Here is a 14,516-nt window from a genome sequence, read left to right as displayed (position 1 = left end):
ATGAGTTCAAGAGTTCATCTCTGGATTAGTCAATTGTTCACTGCTCTGTCTAGATTGATGTGGGTGTTTCACCTGCTGTAAACAATCAGTGGCCCCTTTTAATGGCTAAAGACATAGAATAACCTTCTTCCTGTTCTGATCTTTCCCAGAGATTCCTATGGGAGAACCAGCTTCCTCCTAGGCCAGAGATTGGACAGATTTTATGTAGATAATCAGAGACGGTCTGAGGACTTGCTGTGGAGACTGCTGGAAGCTATGTGCGTTAACCTAATGCAGGAGATAGAGATTGCACCATGTTAGTTTTGTTGACATTCTCCCGTACCTGTCCTCATCTTCAGGGAAGTCAAGAAAGTGGACAGCCGAAGAAAACACGTTATTCTTCAACTTAAATACAGTTTTGACTGGCAAGCTATGTGAGCCTGTTTGCCTACTACTACTTCAAATTACTCAGCAAATTTTCAGGGGTTTTTCTCCTCTTTGTACTGATGCTATGGATTTTTTCTTTTTGTTCTTTCAGAAGCACTAGCAATTTCCTGGGCTATTTTTATGTGTCGCCTTCAATGTCGGGTGGACACAGCCTCCTAGTCAGCAAATGTCTTGTGGTCTTTGCAGCTGCAAAGAGGTAACATCTCAAAGGAGGGACAGGTCTGCCATTTAGCATCTGTCTTTGCCTTAACTTGTTCTTTATTTCAGCCACAGAACGAAAGATTCTCAGGCTGCTGAGCATCCATTAAAAATTCCACTTTCTGCTGCTGAGGCACGAACCTTGTGCAGAGCTTTATTGATGGCAGGCCCTTCCCATCACATAGACCTGAGGAGTTTCAGCTTCCAGGGCTGACCAGACTGGAGGCAATTATTCTGGAAAGATAGCTGATTGCTCTGAACCTGATCAAAACAGCATAGAATCTTATTGCATTAGACATCATCCTACACAGGGGTTCTTAGGTGTGCTCAGAATGAGCTCTACCTCTGACCTTAGATCTAAGGTCAAATGATCTTAGATCGTTTTTTGCTGTACTGGCATTGTGTGACATCAGATAACTGAGTACTAGATATAGTTAGAAACAGCTAGTTTGCCTTGCTGCTCCTTCTAATTTCCCTTTTGCTTCCCCCTTCCCCTTGCCTCTCAGGGGTGATCTGTCCCATGAGAACCTGTCTTTGCTGGAGATTGATACGTTATCTTGGCTTGTCATAAAGTCAGTGTTGGCATCGTGAAGGAAAGGAGGAGTTCTCCCATAATTGTTTTCTCATGACATGAAGGAAGAGTGTCTGGTTCTTCTTCATATGGATGTGGAGGTTCAGCTTGTATATCTGGAACATCAGGATGGTATCCATGGCCATCGTTCCTCTAGTGTTTGAAGAGGAAGGCCAGTGCTGGACAGTGGTTGGTGTCCAATGTGAGCAAGGATAGGTCAGGATTATATAAAGTCAGGCTTTTGAGCAGTGTATTATGTAAACAAAGAGATGGTCATTCTGTTTTATCTTACGAAGAAGCAGTTGTGATTTTAATGTTGGACATGGCTTAGTGTGAGTTAGCTCTTTAGCTTCATCTCTCATCCAGTTCTTTTGTCTACTGCCGAAGCACAGTTGTTCTTCTGGATAGCAATTAGAATTGTCCCCCGTGATTTCTTCTCAGAGCTCAAACATAGTTCTGCTCACGGCCAACAAAAGATGTCTCAGATGTCTACTTCAGCAGGTTGTTGTCTGTTTGTTTTTAAGTTTGTTCCTGATATTGCAGCTGAGTGAGCTGACACTTCTGTGTCAAGGTAAGGGACTATAGGGTTCCTTGACCTTGATTTCTCAATTTTTTTATTTTTTTTTTAAATATTTCACAACTAAAGAGATTTTTACTTCAACATCATGCTTGTCTATGAAAGCTGTTCTTCATTGAGAACAGATTGTCTAATCTGTTTTTACCTAGAAACACTCACTAGCACAGGTTTCTCTTTTATAGGATCCTGCTTTTCCCAGGTGAGTGAGAACAGCCCCAGCTCATAGTAAGGCAAATGATACTTTGTCCAAGTTTACACTGCATTGTACTAACAGTTCCATCTCTGCCTCTAACACCTCTGCCTTCTGCTTATTTTGGAATAATCTAATGAAGCTGAAGGAAACTGGACTTCTGTGATCTCACATTCCTGTCACCATACACAGCCTTTGATCAGCTAATGTTGTGTTGTTTACACTCTTTAAAGGGCTGGTCCAGAACACACTCTGCTGTCAGACACTATTATCCTACGAGGATTTGGGCTTTGTTCTCATGATTCCTTTACTCCAGCTCTTTGTCATCTTCCCATGAAAGTGGCTTCCTTCTTTGCTTTTACTCTTGGTGTAGACTCAGGAAAATTTAGACCTTCATGAGCTCTGTTATTTTAAGGTAAGGTAGATCCCAGTGATATTTTCTTCTTAGAGCAGTATCACAGTTCTGTCCCCATCAGCCTTATGGCTTCCTCCCAGATGCTTGCTTGAGGAAGATTCTATACATAGGTTCAGGGGGTCTTTTATTTTCTCAAGCAGAACGTGTACAGTTCAGGGAAGTTTTTTGGCTGTTCCCAAAAGTAAATGCTCACAAGCTGCTCACAAGACTGCGGTGATTCTGTAGCTGGTAGAACCCTTGTTCCCTGTCTGAGCATGTTCTAACTGGACTGAAATATCTTCTGTGATAGGAATTCATCAATTTCATGCCAAAACTAGTGCTGTAGACACAACGTTACTAAACACTGTGCTGTATCTCGGGAATTCAGGAGCAGTTTAGTCTTACTTCAGTCTTACTCTTTTACAGAATTCTCAGTCAAGTAACTTGTTCATTTGAAGGTGTTTATTTGGAAGCACTCTTTTTCTGATCATTATGGTGAGAACATTTGAAGCCTGTTGGTCAGATTGTGTGCTAATAATCAGAGATGTTGAAGACGCACATACTTTACATCTGTCCCTCTCCCATCGTTCCATTTTCCATCCAGGTGATTGAGGAGTGACTGAAGTGACAGCAGCTGTGAAATGACAGGGCTGTGTCCCCCCTAGGTAAGGGAGGGAGAAAGTAGGGGAATACTCTGAGAGTATTATAAGCAAAAATTATTCTAATACTTAACTGATGAGACTCAAGGCCACCCACTTTTGGAAGGCACAGGTGGATTACACATTTTTTTTAAAAAGTTAATATTACTAATCTTTTTGTCTTTATGTAGTGAGAAAGCCTTTGAATGTGTTCAGAAGGGAATCTGACTAATTTATATTTCTAAATTGAGCCATAGAGTGTCTCCTTCTGAAGGCCTTCAGAACTACTTCACTCATAAATCAAATTTGCCTACCTTTCTTCAGAAAACCTGCTTTATTAGGCACCTGAAGACTTGGTGCAAGTTAGATATGTGCAGTAGGTGGACTGGATTCCCGTGTATATTCAAGTTCTAAAATGCCATTCAGTTGTTACATGATGCTCTGGGCCTAAATTTTGTGTATTCTAATTTATAATGTTAGCATTCTCAAAGTCTTGAAAAGGTGTTCTTCGGCAAGATGCATTTTTTTATGCAACTGGTTGGCGCCTGATGTCTTCACGACTAGGATTCAGAAACTAGGCGCTTGTTAGCCTGTTTTTCCTTGGAGAATATCAATATTGTTTCTCACAGTGCTCCCAGAACATTGGATTCTTCAGCAGATGAATACAATGCTGGGAGTTAAGGAGGGGTTTACTATCTTTTATGTAGTGATCTGTTGGCTAGAGTGCGCAGCCAGATGTTGGAATGGCATTTGGAACCTGTGACACTCCCTCTCCTAGACCCTAGGAGGTTTCTGAGCCAGGTGCTTGCAGAGTCAGCAAGTCAACTCGCTCAGAGTTTCTGACCTAGCTGATGTTGAATTCTTCTCTCCACAATGGCACAGCTTCAATAGAAGGGGTGGAGAGTGGCCCACCCAAGAGCACACTATAGCCTGGCAGTTGCAGCACTCTCCAAGGAGGTGGGAGATGTGAATTGGATATCCTTTGGGCAAAGAAGGGAATTGTGGGAGATCCAAGTTCAACCTGGGTGAATGCTTGAGCCTTAAGGCTATTGTATAAAAGGGGCAGCAGCAGCACCACCCTCTTACTTCCCCATCTTTGAAAAGAAAAGTGAATCCTGTTAGGATTTTGAAAGAAAAGGCGTAGTCGCCTGCCTTTGAAACAAGCTTTACAGGTTGTGGATCACAAGTGAAAGGAGACACCTCCCTGTAGCTCTGTGAAATCATTTCAGTGGTCTTCCTGCAGAGTAGCACAAGTGTGCAGGTGATTATTTCAGATTTTTTTTCTAAGGTGCTACACTCCCTCTATCCAAATTAGAGGAAACTTTAACTTGTCAAGCTTTCTAAAAGTTAAAAAAATCCACAGAGTGAGACTTCGTTCCTACCAATTGCAGTTGGAGTAATAGGTCACGGCAAAAAGCATTTCGTACTAGGGTTTTTTGGGTTTTTTTGCTTCACATGGCAGTCCCTAACAAGTAGAGTGGAGCATTACCAGATAACTTAATCTGTGATGGGAAGGTTAGTTGAGAGTTAGTATAATCTGGTTTACTCTAAGTGCACTTTGCTGTTGTTCTTTTTCAGAGCTTTTTGTTAATTTGGGAGCAGTTTGAAGATACAAATCACCACAGCTACCACTCACACCATGGCTTGGCAAGCGGGCTGCTCATTGGCCTCAGAGTCTGCCTAGCTCTGTCCCTGGCTGCTGGGCTGTACCAGATTATCACTGTGGAGAGAAGCACACTGAAAAGGGAGTTCTATATCACCTTTGCCAAAGTATGGGCTACAGCAAGCAAACCGATCCCTTCTTCAGTAAATATAATTCTAGCATGCAGTTGACAGAAGCACTAAACTCTTTCCCTCTGTAAGAAAGTTAAAGTGTCTGATTTGATTACATTGCACCTTGTCATCATACTCTGAGTAGGCATTTTAATTTGACAAGGAGTATAGAGCTTTTTAAAACAGAAATCCCACCTTTCATTGTGTGGTTTTCGTTATGTTGATTGAAAATTAAACAATGGGTTCATAAAATAGACAGAAATGTAAATGTAGTTCCTGTAACTGTCATCTCTTTCTTCTAAGCTGGCATGTAGTCATTTTACAACTTACACTCATTTTCTTTTTTAGGCCTGCATTCTCTGGTTTCTGTGCCACCCATGTCTTGCAACCATTGCTGTAATATTCAGAGAATATCAAAGAGAAAAGGTATGTACAGCCAAGATAAAAGAGATGAAATTTGAATAGTAGTTGTTCTTCATGTTTAATGTTTGTTAGCAAACTCATGCTCTTAGGCTGTTAATCTTATGACCCCAAAGCAACTTGAAAAGTCTTAGTCACACAGCTCTCATTGATGCTCATGTGAGTCATATTTTACAAAGGCATACAGGGCTCAAATCATCTAAGGGTAATCATTTCTAGGTTAAGGGAGGGAGAGGGGGAGATTGTTAAGTCAAAGGAAAATGTGGAGGGGGTGTTTTGTTTTATTGTTTGCTTGTTTGCTTTTAATTAAAAACACCTTGGGGATTCTTTTAACAAAGAAAGTAGAAAGATAAATCAGTGGAATTTTTTTTGTTGTTTGCTTTTTAGTCTTCATCCTTTAAAAGCTTTATGTGGCTAAATAGGTCAGGGAACCTGTAGCTGAACTATATTCTTTAGATCAAGAAGTCTATCCAAATGTGTTGTTTGGTTTGTAAGCTCTAAACAGTTAAAAACAAAGGTGGCCTCACTGACTTTCTCGGTTGCTTAAACATATTGGGAACTGGAAAGCTCTGTGTGTGGAGCCTGCCATGTTCAAATGAAGTGCACCACTATTCTCAGGTGATTGACTACCTCATTCCAGCACAGGGTTTGCTTCTTTTCTTTATGCTTATAACCATCTGTGCATTTGTATGCAAATATATTCAGAAAATGAGCTTTTATTTGTGTAGAGGGTATGTAAGGGAAAGAAAAAGGTTTTATTAAATATAAATAATAAATTGAATATTGTGTTTGATTTACAAAAAATAAAAAGGAAATCTAGGCAGAAAAAACCTGATTCCTCTGGAGTTACTAATGAAGAGACTTTTTGTTTTGCTTGATGAAAACATCCTCAGGGAAGGAGGACAGTCTCCAGGGGTAGGATCAGTAAAGTAGTGTTTTAGCAGTATTTTGAGATTTTGAGCTTACTAAAGGAAGACTACCATTGCTCTGCTCTTGCATTTGAGCAACTTTAAACATTGTGTGCAGTTGCAGTTTCTACACTATGATAATGATAATTCAGCTGTGTTTGCTTCTTCAAATGCACCTCAATACTTTAAAACGCACAATCAATAAATACCATATTTATTTAAGAAAAACATGTATTTTAAAGGACTGCCTGTACAAAAACTGAAGACTTGTGCTTTCTGAGAAACAAGTTACACCTTTAGGCATTTGATAAATACAGCCTTACACAGCTTTTACAGATGAAGAGACTTGAATTGAAAGAGATCTGGCTACGTGAGATTGATAATTCACTATCCTCAGCTCCATGATTGTGCTAGTGCAGTGTTTCTGAGCTTTCTTTCCCCCCCGCACCCCCACTCTGTTTGTTGTAAGAATAGAGTATCTAAACATCACCTCTGCTTGTGAAGCTGCATGGGTGGTGAATTGCAAGTCTGAAATTCCCCAGAACTGAGACTGCCAGAAGGGTTATGTGACTTGCTCAGGGCTATCTACTGATTTAAAAACACCCAGGTGTGAGAGTCTGATTCCTGGACTTAAAATGCATGTTCAAATCTTTTGTAACTGCAGCAGTATTAAAAGGTTTAAAGTTAAACCTCAAGCACGCATGCTGATAGAAATTTATTGTGTCTTGTTTAGTGAGAAGGTTTTTTTCACTTACTATTTCTTTTTCTCTCTTTTCCTGCCTCTAGATTATTACCATAGGTGTTATCCTCTGTCAGTGCATCTCCATGGTTATTCTCTACAGACTTTTTTTATCTCATAGTCTATATTGGGAAGTATCTTCACTGTCATCAGTGACATTGCCACTAACAGTATCCTCTGGACATAAAAATCGACATCACTTCTGAGATGTTTAGGAAGAATACATTCTGTAATAAATGTGCAATAATGACTTGAAAATACAGGTTTTTTTTTTTGTCACAAGTGTGTGATACATTGGTTTCACTGGAAAACTGATAATATCAAAGCATTTCACAGGCCTTTGGTCTGACAAGATTCCTAGATTAATGTGTTCAAAGTATTGTGGAGTGTTAACATCCATCATTTGAAGAGTTTTGTAGATATTGTTTAACAAGGGGTGCTGAGCCATATAACAGAAGAGTACAATGAGTTTTTTCTCTCCTGTTCACGGACACCAAAAATGCCCTTACTTTGTGTCAATACTAGTTTTGAAATAAAATGCAGTTCTTAAAACATCTACATGCTCAAACAAGTTTAAAATAGGCCAGTTGTGAAATTGGTGTGATGCATAATGATGAGTACAAGGGGTTTTTTTTATTTTCATGCTTTAGAGAAAATGTATTTTATATATCAGTGTAAAAGATGGGGAAAGAAAGCAGGGAGAACCATCTAGAAAATATATGTAAAATGTTCACAACTGACTGCAAGAAACTTTCCTTTATCATGGGTGTAAAAGAAAAGCCTTTTCTGCATCTAATTTTCATACTGGTTAAAATTCTAATGGGAATGTAATTAGGGTTTATATCTTCCTTTTTTAAAAAAAGTAAATGTAACTAAAAATTTCATCAATTCAATCAAGGTCTAAACAGTTTTTGAGGCTTAGAATACATAGCAACATAAAGGTAATTAAAACAGCAGCCTTGCATCTTTTAGAGGAGAAAAAAAGGCAAAGAAAATGGAATGGGTGTTGTGGTACTAGAATTTTAATCCTGATATAATTCATTTCTGTTACATTGAGGATTCAATCATAATTAAGCCATATACACAGATTAAATTAACAGAAGCATTTCAAATAAATGTTGGTTTCAGTCATCAACTACCCATGAATTCCTGCCCAAGGATACTTAATCAGGATTAAATTTTCTATGAATAATTGAAAAACAAAATACTCACTGGATTTGTTATAATCCATGTTGGCACTGGGTTCTAAGTAGTTGCCATCTTCCATCCATTGTAATAAAGCCATTCTACTTTGTGATGCCCTAGCATTCAGGAAGCCAGTGTAAATATATACTTTATTGAAGTGCCTATTTATAGAGTATGATTAAATCATGCTGACACTTTTTTCTTTCATAATAAGAATATACCTATTGCCATTGTGAGTGAAATTTTTCTTTTTGGATTTAGCTTAGTTTAGATTTCATACATGTGTGTTTCTTCCCAAAATGGATTTTATTTTCTAGTAAATCAGTGTTTGCTTCTTCTTAACAGTGTGCATTTGATTATGTCTCCGTGAAAATGTGAATACACTGGTTCTAGCTTTAAAATAGCACTAATTTTTCCATTTATCTTTGCCTCAGTTGTAAGCATAGTTGAAATATAAGTCTGTTCCATTTTAGTTTAGAGGCAAAACTAGATATTTGCCTTAGACTAAGGCAAAATGGCAACATGACAAAGTTGCTCATTAAATCATCTCCTTTCTTATTGTTTGTAATTCAGATCAAGAATGGCAGGTTGAGGCTGGAAAAGATGAGATATTATGATTTCACACAATCTTCAGAATGATTAAAAGATTAATTATTACATTCCTCTGATAACCACACAAAAATATTATTGGTTAAAACTTCAGTCTTTATTTTCCTGCTTATCTTTGTACTTTTCATCTTCTGAAGAAAAAAGCATCATGTTTTTGATAAGTCTCCAATAGTGTAGTAAAAGAGTTCTAGCTATCCTCACGTATAAGACTTCAGATTCACACATAAAATAGAATTTTCTGATAGACACGAGAGTTACTTTACAGTTTATGATCCATCATGATAAAAGTTTTAATCTGTGCAAAAAAACCCTCTATGTGACTTTCAGAAGAGGCACTCCATTTGTTTTATTCTCCAGAAGTACTGTCTTACTTCCTGTAGTTCTGACTTCACTTGTTCAGTATTATGATACCATTTACCTTATTTTCACTTTATACCCCACAACAAATCATGGTTCATTAGCGTAAGCACAAAATGTAAGGTGTTGTCTTCTACATCTTTCCCACATTGCCCCATGGGTCAACAGGTAACATTAGTTTCTTAGTTTGGCATTGGATCCAGTTATTTGAAAATAAATTTTAATTTTGCTGTTAATGTAACTGTACTAATGAAGTATCTCCTCGTGGTGAGTGCTACAAAGGGTCTCTTAGCAGGTGCCCAGGTTTCAGCAGATAACCAGTGCTCACCAGTTGGTTGTTACTAAATAATGCACGCTGTAGCTAGTACATCACTATGACTGCAGTAATAGTTAATTTGGTGCAGGGTATCTTGGAGACGGGGGAAGTCTTTAAGTATGACTAATGGACAAAGCTTCATACTTAACCTGTGCTCTGTGTTGAAACTTACTGCCTCTGATCATGCCTGAGGAGTGGTTCCAGAAGTCTCTCTCTTCTTCCTAACTTACATCTCCTGGGAGAACAGCTGATAAGACCTTGCTTTTTTTCATGCTTATCCATGCTGTTACCCATTCTATCAATTTGATTTCATAACTTCATCTTAAATAAATAGCTTCCAGCCTTCTTCCAGTTGTCTTCAATCTGTGCATCCCAACTTCAAAACTTGACTTCTAAAATACCCTTTTTGTCACCAAAATAAATAAAATAAAAAAATTTAGTTTTCTCTCACAAACTGGGGCTTTTGTGTACAGCAGCAGAGCTGGTGCTGTGACCTATGTTGGGTCTGTGTTAGGTGGCTGCAATGGACAGAAGCACTCCTTCAGTGCCCCCCTAGCCCCAGTGTGTATGAGGTGGGTGTTTATGCCTGCCGAAGGCTGCCATACACCTGGGGAGTTTTTGGGGAGAGCTTCAGCAGTTCCAGGCTCCCTGCTACCTCACCACTGCACAGGGCTGAGCAGGGTCCCCCTGAAGGCAGCACTGCCCCTGCTGACCATGGTGAGCAGCACTAAGGGAGGACATCTCACCTGAGAGTTTCTATGCATTATGTGGTTCTGTTTTAAATAAGTTGGGGTTCCCATGTCAGCTCAGTCTATTGCCTGTGTGTTTCAGTGGTTGCAAAATAGGAGTGTGTATTGACAAGACTGCAAACTGAAGTTGGTTGTGCTCTGGAAAAATCCACTTCTCTTTGCAAGAGGGCATCCCCTGGCCAGCCATCAGCTTTTCTGCTGGCACAGATGCCAGTTTGCATCAGCGATGAGGGGTTGGCTGGGAGGGAGGATCTCAGTGCAACAGACAGAAGGGTGAGATCACCAACTCGATCTACACGACCCCCCAGAAGCTCTCAGATCATCCTGCATTGCTCCTGACCAGTGATGTGGAGGCTGGAGCAGTTCCGGGGCTCATCTCAAGTCTCCTCAGCTATTCACTCCCCTTAAATGTAGACTGTGTTTATTGTATATTTATTTAAAGTGCTTCAGGTAGGAAAATGAATATTTACAATTAAATATATGTAAATGGAAGTGGAAAGACTTGATTGGAAAAATACCAAGTTTCTAATACATATTACAATATTAAGACCTCCCACACAAGATAAATGTTTATAGCCAGATCCAAGTGAATATTTCTTTCTGGTTCCTGTGCCAGTGAAAAGTCAAGGAAGTATCAAAATCTTATTGTTTGCCTCTGTCCTCTACAGAACTGGAAGAATGCTTTATTTGATTCGCCTTTAGTTTATTCTGTGCAATGTTCTGCCTCTAATTGATAGAATAAATGTTTATGGGGCTGGCCAACACTGATGTTAGGCTGTACCTTGTAACTGTTTGTGTGACTTCACAACCTACAAAGAGCAGGTTCTCCTTGTGTCAAACATCAGAAGAGAAACTATTAAGCCGGTTTTCAAAGGATCCTTCTTTTCTAACTGCACTGATCTGACCAGGCTGTGGTTTTCCGGTGAACACTAAGTTCCAATTCTAGTTTTCCTAAAACTATTATTTTCTGCAAATCTATTTCCTGCCTTGCGAATTCTCTCTCACACTGTGCTCTCCCTCCGCCCTCCCCTCTCCCCCTCTCTCATACATATGATTTTGAGTGTAATGGGTGTCATTTCTCTCTCTATCTCTCCATCTGTTCCCACGATCAACACTCACAGTCCAGCCCCTGCTTTGCATGTAGTATCTGTGTATTCTCTTTATCCCTGGCCTGTTTTGATTTCATGCTTTTCCTGTCTCTCCTTTGCCCTCTATGCCATCTTTCTAATCTCCATAGCCATCAGAGACCTGAGGGTGTGGTTTGACATTGCAGCTAATTTGGACTGTTAGCTGTTAAAAATAGTGTCCCTGTTCCCCTGGCTACACACTGCTCTCGCTTCCCTTGAACTGACACTGGCTGTCACCTCGCAGTTTGAGTGAGGAGTCGAGGAGTTAAACTGGTAAAAAATTCAGCCTTTAGCAGCAGCCAAAGGAAAAACAATTTAGTTCGCAGTGGTTTTAACTCACTAAACCAGGTTCATCAAACTTTGTTGAGTGTTGGTGGCACTGCTGGGGATGGGATAGGAAAGACCCACTGAAGAGAGGCCAGAACCCCTTCAGAAGGCCAGCTGCAGGGTTGGTCAGGCTTTTACAAGCTGTCAGCCTTGTATTGCCTCCACATCTCTGTTCTCTAGGTCTTCTGCTGCATTTTGCATGCTGAGGGTTGGACTGTCCCTGCCTTTGACTGCTGTCTTACAACAGGAGTGTGTAATTAGGGCCAGGAGAGATCCGGAAAGGGGAAAACTGTTCAGCTGCTTTAAAGTATTTTAACTTGAATTAAAGTTTACAGCCTTTAAAAAGGAGCTGGGAGGCGTCACAAGCAGCCCCCAGTTTAAGGAAGTATATTTGAGGAGAGTAAAACTATGAAAACAGACACAACTGGAGTGGGTGCCATTTTTTTCAACAGATGATAACACTGTGGTAGAAGGCAACCGAGGACATCACATGGCTTTTCACAAAGTCTGCCTCTGGGTAAGGAGAGACTTAATCCGAACATCTGCAACCCAAAGAGCAAAGGTTTCCAGCAGAGGGTACTCTGGAAGGCTGCCTTTATCTCTCGGCCGGTTAATCTGCTGAGATGCTGAGATGCGTGACTTCGGGAGGCTCTGGTGGGATGGTGAGGATCTGACTCACCCTGTGGTCAAGTGCTCCTGAGTTTGTCCAGCCTGGTGAGCGAGTTTGGCTTCTAAAGCTCCTGCGACAACCCCCTCCAAAAAATGAATGAATGGAATCTGAAAACAAGGTATCTCAGGAATCTCTCCTTCTTTAATACAGTAGCCACAGTTGAAAGAGTGTATGTGCAACTCGTTAGTGTATACTTCTTTTTCCTTAGTTTCTCACCCTTCCAGCCTCTTTTAAAACAATGGCATTATTTTCAAATCAAATTTTATAAAATGAACATTGGAGTTGTTAAGAAGAGATCAAAATTTACATAAGACTTCTATGTAACCTATTACCTATGAAAATTTACTTCAGGCTGAAACATGTTTTCCAAAGTTTACAGCATACAAAACAAACGTGGTTTTAAAATTTCTTTACTTATGATTACCTTAAATTGTGTTTTCTAAAAGGGAAGGGGGAAAAAAAAAACCTTGGAACCATACCAGTTTAATTTGCATTTTGGCTCTGATGTAACTCAAAATAGATTAGATTAAAAAAGGAAATTTGGCAAGTGATTACTCAATTACATGATTTTACTGCTTTGGTATTTTGAAAATAAAAATGAGCAGATCTGTTTTACTTTGAAAAGTGCCTGGTGCACGTGTGCTGTAACCACTTTTCAGAAACCATATGGAAGGTTCCCTACGCTGCATATGGCAATGCTACCCAGAGCTCAGATACATATTCCTGCAATAGACTACACAGAATTCAGTCAGATCAGGGATATTAATGTCTACATTCAGATAGTGCTCTATCGAAGCACAGCAGGGTAATGAGTTTGGTGTAAAATATGGGAAGTTCCCAGTGACAGGGCTGCATTGCTCCTTTTTCACAGAGAAGAACTAAAATTGCTTGGAGCTAGTGCCAGGCCAGGAAGTTAGGAGGAATTTGGAGAAAGGTTACAATTTATATTTTGCGGGATAGAAAAGGTGAGCAGCATCAACAGATACTTTCAAAACATTTCATGATCTAGAGCTAAGGTAGTTGTTCATCTCTAGCCTTCATGCCAAGGGTAGAAAGCTTCTGCTGACCCTTGGAAGACCAAGAAAGTGGTGACAAACTCCCTAAAGTAACAAAGCATTGCTGCTCCACATGGTGAGGGATTCGTTTCAAACTGGGTATCATCAGGATTATCTGTTATTCCCATCACCCTCTTTTCATTAACAAACTGATAGAAGACAGACCATCTGTCGCTCCATCACTGATGTGTCCCCTTGGATCCCCTAGGGCTATTTGTGGCTTTTCAGGTCTCTGAGAAGTACAACACTTTTGCTAATGTTTGTTTGGTGCCATGATCTGATCCCTTGCCTGCCCTGCTCTGTAGATCCACTTGGGTTCTTGAGAGTTCCTCCACATGCCCATGTCCAGCTGTCCCCTCAGTGCAAACATGTATCTGTTCCTTCACACAAAGCCAGCGTCCCTGGCGAGGGATTTCACCGAAATAACAGCAACTTCAAATGACAGAAACCTTACTTAGTGCCACCACTGCCCTGACAAACTGTAGCTCTTCCAGTTGATTTCAGGGAGGATTAGGACCTTCAGGATGCTAATCTTGACATACTAATGATAATGCAGATCCAAAGTCCTGATACACAAAGAGCAGAATATGTTGAGAAGTTAGAAATTAATAAATTCCTTTTGAAAGAGTGGTGTGGAATGGAGGTGATGGGCTGCAGGATTTCACTGGACTGCTGAGCCTGTGGACCTTCAGCAAATCAGCCGTGTCTGAAGAGGGATCACTACCTAGATGTCCCTCACACAAAGGACTGTTGCAGAGGGACAAGTGTTCTGCTGTTGCAGCAGGGAGACCCTGCTTCTATCCACCTCAGTGTATTTAAAGAATTACATGGCATTGAGACTTCGTTGGCCTCTACATATTGCTTTCTTCTTTCTGCCTCTTATAAGTAACTGGGTTTGGGTACTGTATACCTGATATTTAACAGACCTGTTTCTGAGAAATCTGTGAGATGGATCTTTGCTGTCTAAAATAAAACACTTCTCAAGACCCTGAATTTTCCTCATGTCTTCGCTTTTCTCCTGTTACAAATGTGAAGCTATGGTCTTCAGGACCCTTCCCTGCAGTGCTATTGTCACTGATAGCATCCATGCAGGAGGATTGTTGCTGGTTCTCAAGAACTGAATATGTTTGATTTTTCCTTCCTTTCTACTTTTGTGGGGGCAAGGGATGAGCTCAAACCTGGTCTCCGTCCTTCCAGGTCAGTAACCTGAGCTGGCACTGTCAATAGCCTGAGCACTGAGAGTGGATGTAGCATGAAGCCTTTACTCAGTGACAGGAGAGGGGCTGA

General features: G+C 40.2%; 1 protein-coding gene across 3 annotated transcripts in view; it reads left to right on the top strand.

Annotated features, from left to right (window-relative positions):
• GPR180 (G protein-coupled receptor 180) overlaps positions 1–14,145 on the top strand; it is a 29,194-nt gene extending 15,049 nt beyond the window's left edge. For 2 of the 3 annotated variants that reach the window (XM_088051037.1, XM_005516441.3), the window contains 3 exons: positions 4,573–4,764; positions 5,116–5,193; positions 6,882–8,361. In XM_088051037.1, the coding sequence (XP_087907163.1) occupies positions 4,573–4,764; positions 5,116–5,193; positions 6,882–7,040 (429 nt within the window). In that variant the 3' untranslated portion in view covers positions 7,041–8,361. Of the gene's footprint in view, positions 1–4,572; positions 4,765–5,115; positions 5,194–6,881; positions 8,362–11,956 lie in introns of those variants that run through there. The other variant, XM_088051036.1, reaches the window with a different exon arrangement.
• Positions 14,146–14,516: the final 371 nt, after the last annotated feature.

Source organism: Pseudopodoces humilis, chromosome 2 (genome assembly GCF_049639895.1).
Source record: "Pseudopodoces humilis isolate 2021_Gansu_Grassland_sample_001 chromosome 2, ASM4963989v1, whole genome shotgun sequence".
Classification (NCBI taxonomy): domain Eukaryota; kingdom Metazoa; phylum Chordata; class Aves; order Passeriformes; family Paridae; genus Pseudopodoces; species Pseudopodoces humilis.
Note: the sequence above shows the minus strand (reverse complement) of the source record. Positions and strands in the feature narration are given on the sequence as shown.